At 50.0% G+C, this 18,298-nt stretch overlaps 2 protein-coding genes across 3 annotated transcripts in view; both read right to left on the reverse strand.

Annotated features, from left to right (window-relative positions):
* HDAC1 (histone deacetylase 1) overlaps positions 1 to 5,023 on the reverse strand; it is a 32,584-nt gene extending 27,561 nt beyond the window's left edge. Inside the window, exon 1 of the mRNA XM_068967197.1 lies at positions 4,925 to 5,023. Coding sequence (XP_068823298.1) covers positions 4,925 to 4,973 — 49 coding nt within the window. The 5' untranslated portion in view covers positions 4,974 to 5,023. The remainder of the gene's footprint in view (positions 1 to 4,924) is intronic.
* A 5,207-nt stretch (positions 5,024 to 10,230) lies between these two features.
* LCK (LCK proto-oncogene, Src family tyrosine kinase) lies at positions 10,231 to 18,037 on the reverse strand. Of its 2 annotated transcripts, XM_068969426.1 has the most exons (12): positions 17,933 to 18,037; positions 17,558 to 17,639; positions 17,316 to 17,406; positions 17,000 to 17,098; positions 16,742 to 16,845; positions 16,409 to 16,558; positions 15,970 to 16,122; positions 15,637 to 15,816; positions 13,342 to 13,418; positions 13,097 to 13,250; positions 12,884 to 13,015; positions 10,231 to 10,433 (listed from the first exon to the last, which is right to left on the reverse strand). In XM_068969426.1, exons 1-12 carry the CDS (start codon positions 18,035 to 18,037, stop codon positions 10,231 to 10,233), a joined length of 1,530 nt encoding a protein of 509 aa, XP_068825527.1. The 2 variants fall into 2 exon arrangements, with proteins under 2 accessions (XP_068825527.1, XP_068825528.1); XM_068969427.1 differs by lacking the exon at positions 15,970 to 16,122.
* Positions 18,038 to 18,298: the final 261 nt, after the last annotated feature.

The raw sequence follows: 18,298 nt of genomic DNA on the forward strand, positions 1-18,298 counted from the left end.
TCACCTTCACACCAAAGTATCCTTTGTTCAGACTGTTTCTTTGACTTGGAATGTCATTCCTTCTCTGAGCATCCTCCTCACACTACAAAGGTCAGCTAAAGCTCCAGCCATAGTCCTAATCAGAATAAATGGTCTTTTCCTCTGCATGCAATTTATATATGGCACTTAATTTTGTATCTCAATTATTTACATATCTGTGTTATATCTCCAAGACTGCTCCTTGAAGGCAAGGACAAATATACCCTGTACATCACACAGGCTGAATAAAGATTCAAGGAAATGAACTGAGACTCAGAGAAGTTATGTGCCTCCTCAAGATCACACAGCTAATGAATGATCTGAGTGTCGACCCTTCTAACTCCAAATCCAGGATGTTAAAAACTGTATCAGCAGGACTTCCCTGGTGTTCCAGTGGTTAAGCCTCTGGGCTTCCAATGCAGGAGGCATGAATTTGATCCCTAGTTGGGGAACTGAGACATGCCCAAGTGGGGTGGTCAAAATTTTCAAAATTAAAAAAACAAAACCAAAAACTTTGTACCTACTTCAGTTTGCAATTAACCTAAAGGGCTCTGTAGTCTAGCTGGTACCAAGTTCCTGGGAAAATATTTCAAAATCATGTGAACTGCACACCCAAAGTTCTCTCCTTGGAAGCTCACTAGGATGAGGCAGATCTTGCATTACCAGTGAAACAAAGGGTCCCAACCTCTTAATCAACAATTTAGTAGTGCCAGAAATAGGCTTCATTCCAGGGATTAATGCACTGTGGGGAATGCCACCAAGAGCATCCAAGCTGTACTCCACTTCTCTTTACCACAGACATGGCCTGTGATAATAGGAAACTTCTAAACAGTTGAATATTTAGGATCTCATCCTTTTCTCTATTTTTAAAAATATTTATTTGGCTGCACCAGGTCTTCTTGGTTTCGGCACCCAGGATCCTAGATCTTTATTGCAGCACTGGACCTTCAGTTTCGGCATGTGGGATCTAGTTCCCCTACCAGGGATTGAATTCAGGCCCCCTGCCTTGGGAGTGCAGAGCCCCAGCCACTGGACCACCAGGGAAGTCCCTTTCTCTTTATTTCCTCTATTAACATTTTACATTAGTGAAACAGAAAGTATCTGTTACAATTAATGAAGCAATATTGATAATTATTTACTAAAAGTCCATACTTCATTTAGATTTCCTTAGTGTTCACCCAATGAACCCCTAGTGTTCAGCCTCTTCATTTTAGTGAGGCCTGTGTTCTCAGACAGTCACAAGCCAGAGCACAGCATGTAGTGGCATCCAACAGTCCCATACAGACAGACTTTGAGATACAGTAGGAGGGAAGGCAGTCAGAGACGTCTGTGCCCAGGGCTCCTCAGACAACCTTACCACCATGGGGTTGGGTAGAACATGTTCTCAAGGCACTGGCTGAGACTTCCAGAAAGTGAAAGTGTCAGCGGCTCAGTTGTGTCCCACTCTTTGTGACCCCATGAACCATAGCCTGTCAGGCTCCTCTGTCCATGAAGTTTTCCAGGCAAGAATACTGGAGTGGGAAGCTATTCCCTCCTCCAGGGGATCTTCCTGACCCAAGGATTGAACCTGAGTCTCCTGCATGGCAGGCAGATTCTTTACCATCCGAGTCACCAGGTAAATCCAAGTCTTCAAGATGCAGACCCAATTTGTGGGCAGTCAAGAGTCACAAGGTCATTGCTATGTTATACAAATTGGATTCCTGCTTACCCATTTCTCTGGTATAGGTCTTGATCCCTAGTAACTCCCCTGCCTATCAACCCAGAATCCAGCCAAGGTTTAGACTTGGGGAATTGAGATAACTTATCTAGAAAGCTAAGGGAGTACCTGAGGGTGGGGCCCAAACACATTATCCTGTCTTTAACAGTTTTTAATCAGATTGCTGAGAGACTTAAAAAAAAATAATCCTTATAGATAAGAGTTGGCCCTCCCCATCCACTAACCCAGGCTAAGGAGGGCCTACTGTACTATGTCATTTTATTTAAGGAACCTGAGCATCCTTCTGATACCTGTGCTGGGGTCCTGGAACCAGTCCAGCTGTTTCAAACTTTTTAAAACTTTACTAAAAAGGGCTTTCTACACTGTTCTCATAGTTTCTCCATTTTATAGGGGAGAGGCCTGAGGCCTGGAAACGTAAAATGACTTGCCCAATACTTCAAAGCTTTTGAGCAGCAGAGCCAAATTTCAACCCCCAACTAGTGACCTCACTGAGAAACTCACAAGTAGTTTCTCAGAAAGGAAGAGATCACCCTTCTCTAAAGATGGAGGTCTTTCCACTTTTTCTCTTTTTAAACTGAGAATGTGGAGATCACAAAACTGTGCAAACTGATAAAGCTATGAAGTCACAGACTCCAGCTTCAAATGGGCCCTCACCACAGCCCAGCAAGGCTTCAAATGTTTTTACCTGCTCCCTCTTTCATAACAGCTATCTCTCTTCAAGATTCCTATTCTACCCAACTGCCCTCCCCCATTCTCACGAAAAGGAATATTTTCTTACTTCATCCTAAAAGCCCCCTCCGCTTTCCATCTTCTTTCCTTCAAACATGTTTTTTCTTGCCACTTAACCTCTCATCCCAAAGGAACTGCCTCTTGAAAGAGGGGTGTCCCTACGTGTGCTCTGGTTTCCATCTGACCTGATCTCTCCTCAGGGACCTCCATCATTACTAGCCCCTCCATCATTACTAGTATCTTCAACCTCTCCCTAATTTCCATAAAAATTTGCACATACTTAACTCTCAGCCACTACATCTCTTCTTTATCAACAAGCCTCTCTCTGTCTCAACAAGCTTCCTTTTAAAGGGACTTCGTTGGTGGTCCAGTGGTTAAGACTCCGTGCTTCCACGGCAGGGGGCACAGGTTCAATCCCTGGTTTGGGAACAAAGACCCTACACACAGAGTGGTATGATTTTAAAAAAAGTTCAATCTAATGCCTCCTCTTCACTGAACCCTTCAGTCTACAGCAATTTAACTTCAGTTCTAAATGCTGCACAGGAAACAGTTCTTGCCGACACTTGGCCACTCCCTCCCTCTTTCGGCTACTGTAACCCAACACTTTCTGGTTCACTTACATCTCAAGTCATTCCCTCTGTATCTTTATTCACTTTATGAACAGTATTTTTTGAGAATCTACTACGAGCTAGGCACTGTTTTGGGGGCCTGAGTATACAAAGGTAGACAAAACATGATCCTTTTCCCTCAGGAGTTCACTGTCTGTAAGAAGTATGAATAAGTAAATGGGCAATTCCAACACACAGTGACTAATGTACAAATGTACTCTACACACCCGGGAGTACAGAGCATGAAGAACACTAGACTTTTTCTCAGTCCATCTCCTTAGAATCCCACCCTGGACCCTCTTCTCTTTTCACCCTATACAACTTCTTATATGGGATACAAGGGTAACTGCATCCTCTTCTGTAACTAAAATTATCAGCTGTATGTATGTATGCTGACAATCATCAAAATTTTCTATTTTCTCATTTGTCTTCTAAACTGCAGACCTGAATGGCCACTGCCTACTGGACACCTCTACTTGGGATATCCCCCAGACATCTCAACAAATGTTTCTTTAAAAAACAAAACCCAACATTATCAACTGAAATGACCTTCTACATTCAGCATGAAACTGCCCAAACTAGATACTTGGGATCCTTGCCTTTTTCCTTACTTCTCCATTCATGCGTTTAACTTCTGTCCCAGAGTGATAGTTCTAAGGTACAATAAATCTGATGATGTCACTAACCTGAATACAACTTCAGTGATTCACCAATGCCCAACTTGTGAATATAATCCAACTTTCTTAGGGTGGTGTGCCCAGCCTTTCGTGATCTGGTCCCCATTTACTTCTCTAGCCTCATCACTTGCAACCCTTTTCTCACCCCTGCTCTACACCTTCTAACATTGTGCCTTCAAATTTATGCCTCCAACATACTGTACATCCAGCCATTTTTCAAAGGTGCTCGCCTCTCTCTTACCTCTCAACTTGTTATCTTTATCCTTCCTGGGCCTAGTTAATAACTCCTGATTTTCAGGTCCTAATTGAGATGGCACCTCCTTGCCTGACTTCTCAGACTGGGCAGATACTTCGCTGTGCTCCCAGCAAATTCTGAGCTGTCCTTCCTCCCAACCTGATAGTGTAGAGCAATTTTTCTGTCATGGTCTATATGCTCCTCCAGACTGAGTGAAAGGAAGGTGGCAAGATCATCCCCTGGCCTCAGCCCCTAAACGATACCTAGAACAGAAGAAGCTGCTGCTCCACAGATTTCTGTTCAACGAAAAAGTTTGTTTTGACAAGTTGCATCCTTCTTCTTCCAACCCCAGGAGTCCCATTTCCCAGCAGCAACCGCAGGGCCCGCTGGGAGACAGGGGGAGGGGAGCTGGTGACCTCTAGGTGCTGAGCCCTGCAGGCCTCTCACCAGAAGAGATGAGGAAGGAAAGGGGCAGTGAGAGATCTTCGGATTCTCAGCAGAACATGTCACCCGGCAATCTTCTTCACCAGATTCTGCCTCCTGCCTCGGACTCAGCCTCCTCTCTAGGAGGCCGCCGCAAACTCCACATCAGACTTCAGAATTCCCCACCAAGGTGACCTCACGCTTCCCCAGGCGACCCTCCTGACCTCGGACCCCCCCCCGCCCCCGCCTCCCCTCTAAGCCTCGACCCCCTTCCCCTCAGCCTTCTCCCTCAAGCTCCACCTCCTTTCCTCTTAGCCTCCTCCCTCAACCCCAACCTTTTCCAGCCTCTGCCCTCAGCCTCGACCTCCTTCTCTCAGCCTCAGCCTCCTTCTCTCAGCCTCCTCCCTCAGCCTTTCCCAAACGCCTCAGCCTCCCCCCTCAGACCTCCTCGGCTCCCTCTCCCGGATCCCGCCCGGCTCGGGCCCGGCCCCGCCCCCGGCGCGAGGACTGTGCTCACCATCGTAATAGTAACAGACTTTCCTCTTGGTGCCCTGAGTCTGCGCCATCTTGCTCGCCTCCCGTCCCTCCCGTCAATCGGTCCGTCCGCCCTCCCGCCGGTGGCTCCGCTCAGCGTCCGACCCGCGGGGAGGGGGCGGGCCTCCAGCGTGCTCCGCCCATCCCCGCCCGGGCTCACCTATAGCCGCGCAGCCCGGGCACGGCTCCAGCCAATCAGCGGCGCTGGGACGGCCCGGAACTCGGCGGGGGGCAAGGGCAGCCCGGCGAGGCCTCGGAGGGCCCCCCTGGGCCTGTACCAAGGTCCGCGACAGGGGGGGTGGGGCTGCCCCGGGATCGTACCATTCGTCCCGGGGGAAGAAAGTGGGCCTGCTAACTTGGGTGTCCCATTCCGTTTTGGGAGACTGCTTGGCGATCAGAGGCCAACTTTCATTTGACAGAGGCCTACGATGGAAAGTGACTTGCGCAAGGTCACTCAGCTAAGTTTGGAGGAGGAGAAATAAATTGACAAACGACAGGAAACTGCTGTAGACGAAGGACTGTGCCATAGCTTTACCGACATTATCTCGGTCATCTCTGTTGTTCCTATTGGCGGCTTTGGAGTGGGGCCTTTCATCCGCATTTTACAGACAAGGATAACGAAGTTGAGAACTTTGTGACTTCCTCGGAGTCACACAATAATCACGTTCAGTTTTCAACCACAGATTTTTTAAAACGCTTACTCGACTCCAGAAGCACATATCAAAGTGGCAGAACCCAGCCTTTCTTATTCCAAATGCGGTCTTTCTTTTCAAATGCAGTCCTTTCTTACTCCTGACGCAATTCCTAGGCGGGCTAAGGAGTGCCTTTAGATGGGAGGAAACTGTCGCTTACACCAGAGCAGAGTTTCTAAAGATACTGAAGCTGTTAACATTTTGGATAATACCCAAATATGTTGTGGGGGGCCATCCTGTGCACTGTGGGCTTCCCTAGTGGTTCAGACAGTAGACAATCTGCCTACAATGCTGGAGACACAGGTTCAGTCCCTGAGTGGAGAAGATTCCCTGGAGAAAGGAATGGCTACCCACTCCGGTATAAGGATACTGGAGATTTCCATGGACAGAGGAGCCTGGCGGGCTACAGTCCATGGGGTCCCAAAGAGTGGGACACGACTGAGTGACTAACATTTTCACTTTGGCCACTACTCTTAGATGCCAGTAGCACTCCCCCAGCCCTCTGCAGCTGTGACAACAAAAATTGTACTTAGACATGGCAAAATGTCTCCAGGGCAAGGAGGAGAGGATTGGAGAAGTATAAAAGTGCCCCCAACCCAATCCTTGAGAACCACTGCACTAGATCAATCAGTCAATCGTTATTGAAAGCTAAAGGCTGAAAAGCACTGTGGTGGGCTATTAAAGAAGCAACTACAACAATATTAATATTTAGTGAGTGCTTACTGTGTGCCAAGTAAGTTACTTATGGTTCTACAGTCAATAAGATACATTTTTATGCCTCTTTACAGTAGAATCTGCCTGCCAGTGCAGGAGACACAAATTCGATCCCTGGGTTAGGAAGATCCCCTGGAGAAGGAAATGGCAACGCACTCCAGTATTCTTGTCTGGGAAGTCTCCTGGACAGAGGAGCAGGCTGGTGGAGGAGAGGGGCTGCAAAACAGTCAGACATGACTTAGTCTAAAGACAGCCTGGGCACTTGTATTCCTCACATGGGAACTGCATTTGAGCCTTTAATTATAAAAGTAACAGGAGATCTAAGACTGGGTACTTTTTTTTTCAGGCAAGGCTTTATTGGGGCCCCTAGGGCAGCAGCCGACAACATCAGGGAGCAAGAACAAACAACAGGTTTCCTTGCTTGCTTGCTAGCTCCCCCATCCCCACCCCCACCCCCACCCCCCACCGCCCGGGGGTGAGGGGGTGAAGCTTATTCCTTATATGGGGTGAGGGTAGGGTTGTGTCCAGGGGTCCGGTCAGAGGGTTGGCTTAGGGGTTTTGTCCAACCTTTAGGTGGTGGTGTTGGGCTCTTCTATTATAGAAACAGCAAAGGACCAAAAAACAATCCCTATTCCCAGTTCTGTGTTGCTGCTTCCCAGGCAGGAATATTTCTGTGTCCCCATTTCCCGCTTAGTAAAATGGAGAATGTAAGAAAACAAAGTTCATCAACTCTGTGGCTGCAGCCATGTCCAAAAAAGGAGGAGGGTGGGATCAGATGAGGTCATGGGTGTGGCAGCATTTTATAAAATGCTGAACAGGAATCACCAACTCGGATGCCTACAGAGGTCAGGAAGGTGGTGTAAATGAGTGGATGTGAATTATAGTTATATTGGTTTGAGTCAGGTACTTTGCTTGTTTTCAAAACTGGATTCTTTTTTTTACTTTCATAAAGAAATATGTCCTCCCATCTTTCTTCAAACACACTGCCATCTTCAGGCATCTTTAATTTTCACACTTTGTAATAGAAATATGGTATGCAAAAATTTTTCATTCGCCTCTTTATTATAAAAACCATAGCACAAGCATGATGATAAATAGCCACTAACACTTAGGTGCATAATCTGAGAGCAATAGGGTGTGAAAGGCAAAGCTCATGCCCCACCTAAAGGCGGTGGCCATTACTCAGCTCCATGAGGCCAGGTAAACCCAAAGGAGCCAAGTCTTCCTCTTTTCTCAAGAGAAGACAGAAATCTGGAGTTTTTTTGCAAAACCGCCCCAGTTTTATAAACTGACTGCTAACGCAGTCTATTTTCTTTTTTAATTAATTAATTTTTTAATAAATTTAATTTTTTGGTTGTGTTGGGTCTTCACAGCTGTGCAGGCTTCTCTCTAATTTTGGCGAGCGGAGACTACTGTCTAGTTGCGGTGCTCGGGCTGCTCATTGCAATGGCTTCCTTGTTTCAGAGTACGGGCTCTAAGGCGCAGGGCCTGCAGTTGTGGCTCCCAGGCTCTAGAGCACAGGTTCAGTAGTTACGGAGCACAGGCTTAGTTGCTCTGCACTATGTAGAATCTTCCCAGATCAAGCATGGAACCTGTGTCTCCTGCACTGGCAGGCAGATTCTTTACCATGGAGCCACCAGAGAAACCCTACTTAATTAATTTAAGTAAAGAACCCGCCTGCTAATGCAGGAGACATAAGAGACTGGAGTTTGATCCCTGGGTCGGGAAGATCCCCTGGAGAAGGAAATGGCAACCCACTCCAGTGTCCTTGCCTGGGGAATCCCATAGAGACAGGAGCTTGGTAGGCTACAACCCGTGAGTCACAAAGAGCTGGACACGACAGCGTTGACTTAGCACACAGCACACGTTTACTTTTTGGCTGTGCCTTGGCATGCAAGATCTTAATTCCCAGAAGAGCAATCGAACCCATGCCCCCTGCAGTGGAAGCATGGAGTCTTCCACTGGACCATCAGGGATGGCCCTCAATCTATTTTTAAGACAGCAGTAAGAGCCATACTTTTAAAATGTGAGTCTCAAAATGGCTCCTGCAGAAACCACAGGCCCCAAAGCCCCTTGGGATCTATCCTCCTCCCTCAGGCAGCCTTTATGTCTCAAGAGCTTGCCCTTTGCAAGTTTCTTGCCCTTTGTCTCAAGTTTCTGCCTCAGGCTGTCCCCTCTGCCTGACTGCTCCTCCCCTATACCACTTACTCCCTCAACTCCTTCGAATCTTTGCTCAAAATTCACCTTCTCTATGAGGCCTTCCTAGTGTATCCCCTTTAAAGCTACAAACCTCCCCCAAATTTTCCCCTTAGCACTATCACCTTGCAGCATACCATGCCATTTATTTCTTTGTGATGCTTACTGTCTATCTTCCCTGTGAGCTCCCCAGAGACCTTATCCACTGCCTGCTGCTGCTGCTGCTGCTAAGTCGCCTCAGTCATGTCCGACTCTGTGCGACCCCATAGACGGCAGCCCACCAGGCTTCCCCCGTCCCTGAGATTCTCCAGGCAAGAACACTAGGGTGGGTTGCCATTTCCTTCTCCAATGCATGAAACTGAAAAGGGAAAGTGAAGTCGCTCAGTCATGTTCGACCCTTAGCGACCCCACGGACTGCAGCCTACCAGGCTCCTCCGTCCATGGGATTTTCCAGGCCAGAGTACTGGAGTGGGGTGCCATTGTCTTCTCCAGATCTATAATCTAGTAAACTACAAATCTATAACCTAGTAAATTTTACCAATGATTTGTTAGACATGAAGGGAGAAGTATGCTGCTGCTGCTGCTACTAAGTCGCTTCAGTCATGTCCGACTCTGTGACCCCATAGACGGCAGCCCACCAGGCTCCCCCATCCCTGGGATCTTCCAGGCAAGAATACTGGAGTGGGTTGCCATTTCCTTCTCCAATGCATAAAAGTGAAAAGTGAAAGTGAAGCCGCTCAGTCCTGTCCGACTCTTCGTGACCCCATGGACTGCAGCCCACCAGGTTCCTCTGTCCATGGGATTTTCCAGGCCTAGTGCACAATGTTCAATAAATATTTGTTAAGTGAGTGGATTAACTCAGTGTTTAAAAACACCTTAAAGGTGAATCAGAACATATAGCTCTTGAATCAGTAGCTGTAAAAAGGAAAAGGCAGTCACCCTTATACAATGGGAAAGGAAGGGTCTTGGGACACATTTACTCTCTAGGAGGTTCTGGGTAGTGTGCCCATAATTCTTTGGGGTGGAGGTTTAAAGGGGTTCAAAGAACACATACCACAAAGTATAAGGACCTCCTCTTGGCACCCAACATCAGCAGGGCTGGAAAAAGTTCAGACATCCCTTCATCCCTCCCACCCTTCACCCCAATTCAGGGTGCCTCAGTTTCCAGCTTCTGAATGTCCATTCCCCCCGGCAAGGAAGAGCAGACTGGAGTGGGGAGCAGAAAGATGTACAATCTTCACCAACAGGTATTTATTGAGCTCCTTATGTGTGCCAACACCAAAGAGGAGCACACAGAGGTATTTTAGATAAGGTCTCAGCTCTTAGAGAGCATCTTGATGACCAGGGGAACAGAAAGGGGGACAGGGAGAAGCAGGTGCTAATCACAGGCCTCTCTCCTCTCTTTGGTGCTCTTGGAAGTCAGGGGGGCGCCCAGAAAGGGACAACTTGGACAAGTGTCCAAGACATATATGCACAGGCCACACAGGTACAAGACACATGTGCAGAGCCCACCCAGCTACAGATCCCGTGTACAAGACATGAGAAGCGTATGTGTTGCACGTGGGCGGGATTCACATGCTGAGTCCAAATGTGCACAGGCCACATGGGTGTGACACAGGAACTGCGCCTCCCCCAGCCAGGCTGGCTAGACGGTGGGAGGGCTGCAAGCCCCAGTCACCTAGGCCCCTCAGGGTTGGGGTTGGTACTGGCCCTCTGTGGCCGTGAAGAAGTCCTCCAACACGCTGCGCAGGTAGTCAAAGGTGGGCCGGTCCTCTGGGCGCTCCTTCCAGCACAGCATCATAAGCTGGTACAACTCCTCCGGGCAGTTGTCAGGTCGTACCATGCGGTAGCCTCGCTCCAGGTTCTGAATCACCTCAGGATTGGTCATCCCTAGAGGTTGATGGGAGAACTGACATCAAGCTCCAGGCTTCAGAAGCCCAGAGGCAGGGGTGATGGTTAAGAAGATATTTGACAACAGGTATGGTGTGAGCACCAATCCAAAGGGATCTTGGTCTTCATCGATGGTAAGGATAGTAAGGCTATACTGGCAGTACCTGCGAAAGGTCAGTCATGACACTTGGAGTGTCTGCTATGGCTTAAACCTGCAGTAACACAGACGTGTTTGGCTGTGAGTCCTTGAGTGACCCACTGAACCTCTTTGAGCCTCAGTTTCCCTATTTGGAAGATGGGATAATAGGAGCTCCTACCTCCTAGAGATGTTGTGAGGATTGAATGAGAAAGTTTGTACACAGCCCTGAGGATGGTGCCTGGAAGAGGAGATGGAGCATAAAGAGCACCTGTGATGATTATTATTTGGTGGGGAAGGATGAAGCCATCAGGGCCTAGCGCAGGATGGGGGCCCACAGCCAGGACAATGGGGAAGTTTCTCCAGCTTTGGAAACAGGCACATGAGATGCTACATCAGGAAGCCAGGTGGATCCTGGGCCTCAGCCAGGCAGACCCTGCATTGGGCACAGAAGATTCACTAGGCCCCTCTATGACCCAGATGAAGTCATCTTTGGACCAGTTCCCTCCCTTTGTACTGATCCTGGCCCCACCAGTGAGGCCCATTACATGTGGACCCCAAGAGATGCTGCTCTGGAGAACTGAATGGTCACAGCAGAAATAGGCCCCCGTTACTAATTTACCTGTGTGGCCTCTGGTTTCTCCTTTATTCTCCTGAGAAGAGAAGCCTAACTCCTAGATGTCCTAGCAAAATAGTAGTTTTATTCCTACAAAGCTTCAAACTGGAACCTAGTCGATAGAGACCTCTCTTCCTCAGGCCTTGCCTCTGGGGAGCCTCTAGCTATGTGGCCCTCACATTTAAAAATCAGGGCATGGAAAGACATAGGCTAGGAAACAACACTGATGGATAGAGTCAAGGGTGCAAACCGATTGGCTACACCCAGCCTAAATATAGCCCACAGACAGACCTACTTTGACTTGGCCCCTTATTGTGTTTTTAAACAATCTGAATCATCACCAATATTTGGAAATGGGCAAATTTTCCTAAAACTCCAAGCTTTGACTTCTCTTGAAAAAACACAGCTCTGCTTTTTGGGCCCGTGTCTTAATAGCAACCATCTGCTGGCGCAGACGCAGGTTTACCCAGGTCCCCATTACTCCCCATAGTCTCCCTGACCCTGCAACTGTGCGTCAGTTGCCATTTATCATCATGCTTTCATTGCCTTTATTCTTCTAGTAGAAAAATTCTCTAAGGGAGCAGTGTGAGCTCTTGGCAGGATGACAAGAATATGTTTCTAGCCCCAGTGCTGCCCCTGAACTCTTCGATGGGGCAAGTCCAGACCAGTGAAGGCCTGCATACTCACATACTCACACCTAATTCTAAGGTGTTTTTACCTTCCCAGGAGCAAAGTTCTGTGCACACTGCTCAAGATGTGGGAAGCTTCTGCCAAGTCTGGCCACCAGGCTGCACGAGCTCCCGACCCTGTCTTTGTGTTCTGTTTCCTTTCCCCAGCGTTTCCTAGCAAGTTCCTTCCAAAAAAATTCCATTCCTGTCCTGGCTGAATTCAGCGGTAAAGAACTTTGTCGAGGAGATAGAGGGAGGAGTGGGAGAGAGTGGGAATTGGCTGCTTACACATCTCTCTCACTCTACATGGAAGGCTTCAGAGGGAAAGGAAGTCAGTGTTTCGTGAGCATCTACTATGAGTCAAACTCTTTCAAAAATAATCTTGTTTCTCATATCATGAAACTGAGGCTCAGAAAGGTAAAGTCACCTGCCCAAAGTGATTAATAATAAAACCTAACACTCTTGAGTGTTTCATATGGGTCAAATATTGTTCTAACCTCACGTTTTACAAGTGGAGAAAGAAGCAATAATCTGATCAAAGTCAAACAGAAACCATCAGTGGCAGATGGTAATAAAAAGCAGACCTCCGGGAACTTCCGCAGTAGTCTAGTGGTTAAGACTTTGCTTTCCAGTGCAGCAGGTGCAGGTTTGATCCCCAGTTGGGGAACTAAGATCCCACATGCTGCAAGGTGTGGCCAAAAAATAAAATAAAGAAATAAAACTTGGGAAAAAACGCAAAAAGAAAGCAGGCCTCTTGCCTCTCAGACCAGATCCTCTTCTACCTACTAGGCTGCCTGTGTTAGAGTTAAAGAAAAGAGCTGGGATTATTGAAGGAAGAGAGATTCAGGGACAGAAATGGAAGCCAGACTTAGGAGATGTGGCACCTGATTGGGGGTGCACGAGTGCCACCCCTAGGAGGATAGAGGGGGAGCAGCTGGAAAGGTTCATATTCTGAGCCCGGGAGGAAGTAGAAAGACATGAATTTGCTGCCCTTCCCCATCACCCTTTCAGGTCCTGCCTGGACCCCGACCTGGATAAGGGATGCGACCATGAGTGACAATCTCTGTCAGCAGGATCCCGAAAGACCACACATCCGACTTGATGGTGAATGTCCCATAGTTAATGGCTTCTGGTGCTGTCCACTTAATGGGAAACTTGGCACCTGGAGGGAGGGCAGTGAGGTCACTGGGTCTGCCAGGCCAGACCCCGGAGACCCCTGACTTCCCTCATATCCCATACCTACCCTCCCTGGCTGTGTACTCGTTGTCCTCAATGAGGCGTGCTAGACCAAAGTCTGCGATCTTGCAGCTCAGGCTATGGGACACCAGGATGTTGGCAGCCCTCAAGTCACGGTGGATATAATTCCGCTCTTCAATGAATGCCATACCCTCTGCAATCTGCAGACCAGGTACAGGTCAGCAGTCCTAGGCCAGACATCTGGATCCCATTGCCCTGTGCCCATGCTCAGCCCCTCCCCAGTCTCCTTACTTGGGCTGCCATGTCCAAGAGTTTGTTGATAGTCAGCTTGATGCCTTCGGAAGTCTTGAGAAAATCCACCAGGCTTCCTGTGGACAGAAGCAAGAGTTGCTGACTCAAATTGCCCCAGGGGAAAGCTCCCAGACCCTTCTCCCCTAACTAGGGGTCTAGAAGCCATGTCTGATGTGTGAAAAGGAAGAGTAAGAGCTGAAAATGGAGGAGTGTGTGTTCAGAGTAAGGGTGCCTAAGATGTGTGATGCCCTTTTCTTGGGGACTAAGATGCCACTTGGAGGGGTCTGCAAGCTTCTTGTCACCAGTGGGGTGGAACCTGAAGTCAGCCAGGCATCCAAGCCCTACATAGTCCACATCTGCAGTTTCTTCTCTGCCCTCCACTCCTGCCTCTTTTACTCCATCTACCCTAGATAACTGTGAGATTTTCCTCATAGACCACTGGGTTCCCACTCCAAAGTCTCTTTGTTCCATTTCTTCTGCTACAGTTTCTTTTTGGTCATGGCTCAGCTGGACTCTTCCTTTAAAAACCCTCTCTAGATTATACCAAGAATAATAAATTGTATCATCATCATCTACCTGCTAAGACTTTCCTATGGCATAAACTGGTTTTCCTAGGGTGCATAATTAAAGCAAGTTTTCTCTGATAGCAAGATTCTTATTTTGTCCATCAATATTCCCAGCCTACAGTGCTTGCATGCTCAGTCACTAAGCTGTATTGGCTCTTTGGGACCCCATGGACTGTAGCCCACCAGGCTCCTTTTTTCTGTGGGATTTTCCAGACAAGAATACTGGAGTGGGTTGCCATTTTCTCCTCCAGGGGATCTTTCTGACCCAGAGACCAAAATTGCGTCTTCTGCATTGGCAGGAGGATTCTTTACCACTGAGGCACGTGGGAAGCTCCTCCCAGCCCACAGTAAACAGCAATAAATGTATGCTGAATATATTAAAAGAGGAGTATGAAAATAGGTATCATGAGGGAGTGAGGGACCATCTTTCTGGTAGCAGAGGGTAACTAGGAGAAGACCAGGGATTAGAGTGGCTGGAACAGAGCTAGTAACCACTGGCCCTTCTCAAGAGATTAAAACCCTGTGTGAAGATGACAAAAACCTGAATGTCCCCATTTGAGTGCTGAATTAGTCACTGAGACAAAACCTCACCCAAAGGCAGCAAATATGTGGACAGACACTGTCATTCCTCCACTGTGTCCATGGCAGATATTGCTAATCAATTCCAGTGCTCACTCCCAATGAACCTCAGAATCCTTCTCAATACAGAGCTCCAAGCAACTACCAATCGAAGGTGGCCTGCTATTTGCCATCTTCAGAATCCATTAACCAATTAGCTTTTTTCCCTTCCTGAAAGAAGGATAGATCTTATATTCCCAAAGAATCAGAGCCAGATAACAACAAACTTACTGAGCCATTACTATACAGCAGACATTGTCTAACTGCTCTATATGCATTAGCTTTCATCCTCACAAAGATCCTATAAGAAAGTTACTATTGCATTATTATCATCATTTTTACAGACGAGGAAACCATGGCAGAGAGAAGTGGTGATCAGCCCAAGGCCACACAGTCCTCAAGCCAGGATTCCAACCCAAGAAGTCAGAGTCCTCAATGACTACTACTTTCTGGATAAGCCTGTTTAGATTTCTGCTGGTATTCTTGGGGGAACTGAGCTCCAGAGGCGGGACAGAGACTTGGCCCAAAGCTGGGCCTAGAAATTCCTATTTATTTATTTATTTTTTAGAAATTTCTATTTATTTAAACTCCCCTTCCTTGGGCTCTCAATCTGTCCAACAGTGGGCGAAGGGTCGTGGAGAAGCTCACCAAGAACTGAAAAAAGGGCCTTGGAACAGATCAGACCTCCCAAGGCTGGGGAGGCTAGGGACCTACTCATCTCCTGAGATCAAGCATCCTTAGATCAAGATAAGGCTTTGAAGAAGGCAAACAGTACTGCAGGTGAGGGAAAATGGGCGTTAAGTCCTCTTCCACAACCTGAGAGGAAGGCCTCGCGTGCTGCAGTCCATGTGGTTGCAAAGAGAGGGCCACGACTGAGCGGCTGAACAACCAGAGCCTGCCACCTCAAGCTGGGCTCCCAGATACGGTTCAAACAGCACACCCTCTTCTCCACACACCCTCTGGTCGCCCCTGAAGGTGAGTCTTTGAGGGCTCAGCAAAATTCCTCTAGAAAAACCTCAGTGCAGAGCCACGCATATCTCCTCCCAACTCCGGGAGGGGGCAGAAGACACGGCAGCGCCCCCCAGCGGCCGCGCACGGCGGCGGCGCCCACCGTTCTCCATATATTCCGTGATGATGTAGATCGGCTCCTGGGTGACCACTGCGTAGAGCCGGACCAGCCGCTGGTGTTGCAGCTGCTTCATGAGGTTGGCCTCGGCCAGGAAGGCATCGGGGGACATGCTGCCCTGCTTCAGGCTCTTGACTGCCACCTTCGTGTGCCCGTTGTAGTACCCTAAGGCAGGAAAGGGTTGGGAGGGTCACTCGCAGCCCATGTACCCAGAGCCAGGCAGCTGCCCTGAAACAAGGTACTGTCGTAGAACTCTCAGGTCTTCGGTAGACGCCTCCCCTCCCCCCCCCGGCCACAGTCCTGGAGGGCCTCACTCACCCATCCACACCTCTCCGAACTGGCCAGCCCCCAGCCGCTCCACCAGCTTCAGAGTCTCCCTGGGAACCTCCCACTCATCCTCCCACCACGGCTTCTGGGGCTTCTGGGTCTGGCAGGGGCGGCTCAACCGCGTGCACAGCCCGTCCGAAGTATCTGTGAGGTCGAGGGAGGGGCGAAGGGCTGTCAATAAGGCGGAACTGGGAGGTGGGGGGGTTCACTCAGTCCCCACCGGGGGAAATGGACAGGCAGGGGCTGTCACCTGACCCCTGAGGCTACAAGGTACCGCCCCTCACCCACTTGAGTGGGGGTGGGGGATATGAAGGAGCATGCTGAGAGATGGGCAGGGTGGGGGGGAGAGGAGAGGGACCCCCGAGAGGAAGTGGGGGAGACAGGCTGATAGGGTAGGGCCCAGGTGAAGAGTCCTGCCGTGCGTGCTCACTCATGTAATGGCGGACCAGCTCGTGCAAGCCGGGAAAAGTGACGCGGGGCGAGATGTAGAAGCCGCCTTTGTCCAGGTTCCGGATCTTGTAATGTTTCACCACTTCTCCCTGGGTCTGGTCGAAGTCCCGGACCGACAGTGAAAACGATCCTGAACGAAAGAAGGGATGAAGGAACGCAAAAGACGGGGAGGGGTGGCCTCCAGCGAGTCGCCCCTCCGCCAACGCGGTTCCCACGCCCCGCATCCCCGCGGGCTCCTCGCACCCCGGACCTCGGCTAGCGGCCCCAGCCCGCGGCCCACTCCCGACGCCCCGCAGCAGCCCCCTTCGCTCACCCGCAGTGCTCTCGCTCTCCCGGATCAGGAAAGAGCCGTGCGTGTTCCCCGGCGCCAGGAGCTGCCTCTCCGCGTCCTTGCGGCTCAGGGTCTTGAAGAACCAGCTGCTCAAGGCAGAAGCGAAGTCTTCATGGGTCCTCTGGTCCGGTCTTCCCCCATTACCCTCAAGCATTCACCGCCACCACCCCTAGCACCTCTCCTCTGCTCCGAGATCCCTGGATCTGCGTCCCACCATTCCCACGACGCGTCCCCACTCACGGTTCGGGCTCCAGGCTGTTCGCTTTGGCCACAAAGTTGAAGGGGATGAAACCTTCCTGGCCGGTGATCAGGGACTGCGCCTTCCACCACTCGCCGTTCCTGCGCGACGGCGGCAGTTAGCATGGTCTGCACAGCCTCGGACTCGGCTGGAAATCCTCCGTCGGAGCCCCCAGTTAGGCCATGCCACCCCACCCTCCAGCTCAGCACCCCGGAGCCTCCCATTTTTGTCTGCAGAGCTCCCACTGCAAGCCGGGACCGCAGGGGTTTGCGGTACTGGAGATACCCCAGGATGGGCAGGGCGAAGGGGGTCACTCACTGCTCCAGGATACGGAGCTGTTCATCCTTCTCGAAGCCCAGGTCTCCGTCGTGAGAAGGCTCATAGCTGTGCAGGGCGATAACCAGGTTGTCTGTAAAGACAGGGGCAGTCAGGGAGAAGACTTCTGGAGCAGACTGGGAGGGTGAGTTCAGGAGTTTTAAGTTGGGGATGGGGGAGGAGATGGACGCTGACAACCAAGGATCCACAGGCCTTGTCTTTCAGGCCCTGCTGGTTGAGGTCACCTTGCAGTGGAGAAGCTGGGGGGTTGGATCCCTCGTAGGTGACCAGTGGATCACGCACTTCAGAGCCATTCCGCATGGGCAGCTGTGGGTGTGGGATGAGAGAAGTCCGAGAGCTGAAGACTGGGTGAGACCCTGGCTTGCCTCCCCACTCTCCTGCTCTCCTTCACTTCAGCTTGGCTGGATCTTTTCACTGAATTTGCCCACCACTTGCTGTGGGACCTTAGAAGAGTCGCTTTCTCTCTCTGGGGTTCTTTTCCTTTCTGTGTGGCAGGGGGCTCGCTGTCATCTCCAGGACCTGTAGGGATGATCTGTTCCTTTCTCCCCACGCCTGCATCCCACCCGACTCCCTCACCAAGCCCCCGTCTTGCCTCTTACCGTGTTCTTGCCATCCAGTGGGACTATGGGGTAGTGGCAGTTTTCACAAACATCGATGTTTTCCATCCAGTCATCTTCTGGGTTTGAGCTGCAGCTACAGCCCATGGTCCCTGGGGGAATGGAGAGGGGGCTGAAAGGGCTCCCCGAACATCAGACATGCTAGGGCCTAGCCCTGGGAACTTCCAGAAGTGCCTGAGATTGTCAGCCCCCCAGCCGCCATTCTCCAGCCGCAGAAAAGCTGAAATGGGGTCCTAGCTCCCCATAAAGTCACACGTGGCCCCCTGCTGAGACCTAGGCCCCGCCCTCCCACCTGGGCTGGGTAAACCGCCACAGGCACCTTTGTTAGTCTAGTTGCCCACTTCCTGC

This window comes from Capricornis sumatraensis, chromosome 3 (assembly GCF_032405125.1).
Source record: "Capricornis sumatraensis isolate serow.1 chromosome 3, serow.2, whole genome shotgun sequence".
Taxonomy (NCBI): Eukaryota; Metazoa; Chordata; class Mammalia; order Artiodactyla; family Bovidae; genus Capricornis; species Capricornis sumatraensis.

Coding starts and splice junctions, on each gene's coding strand:
- LCK (XM_068969426.1), bottom strand. CDS start 18,037: ATGGGCTGTAGCTGCAGCTCAAACCCAGAAGATGACTGGATGGAAAAC. Junction 17,407..17,557: donor CCCAGCTTCTCCACTGCAAG/GTGACCTCAACC, acceptor CTGTCTTTACAG/ACAACCTGGTTATCGCCCTG. Junction 15,817..15,969: donor GTTCGGAGAGGTGTGGATGG/GTGAGTGAGGCC, acceptor TTCCTGCCTTAG/GGTACTACAACGGGCACACG.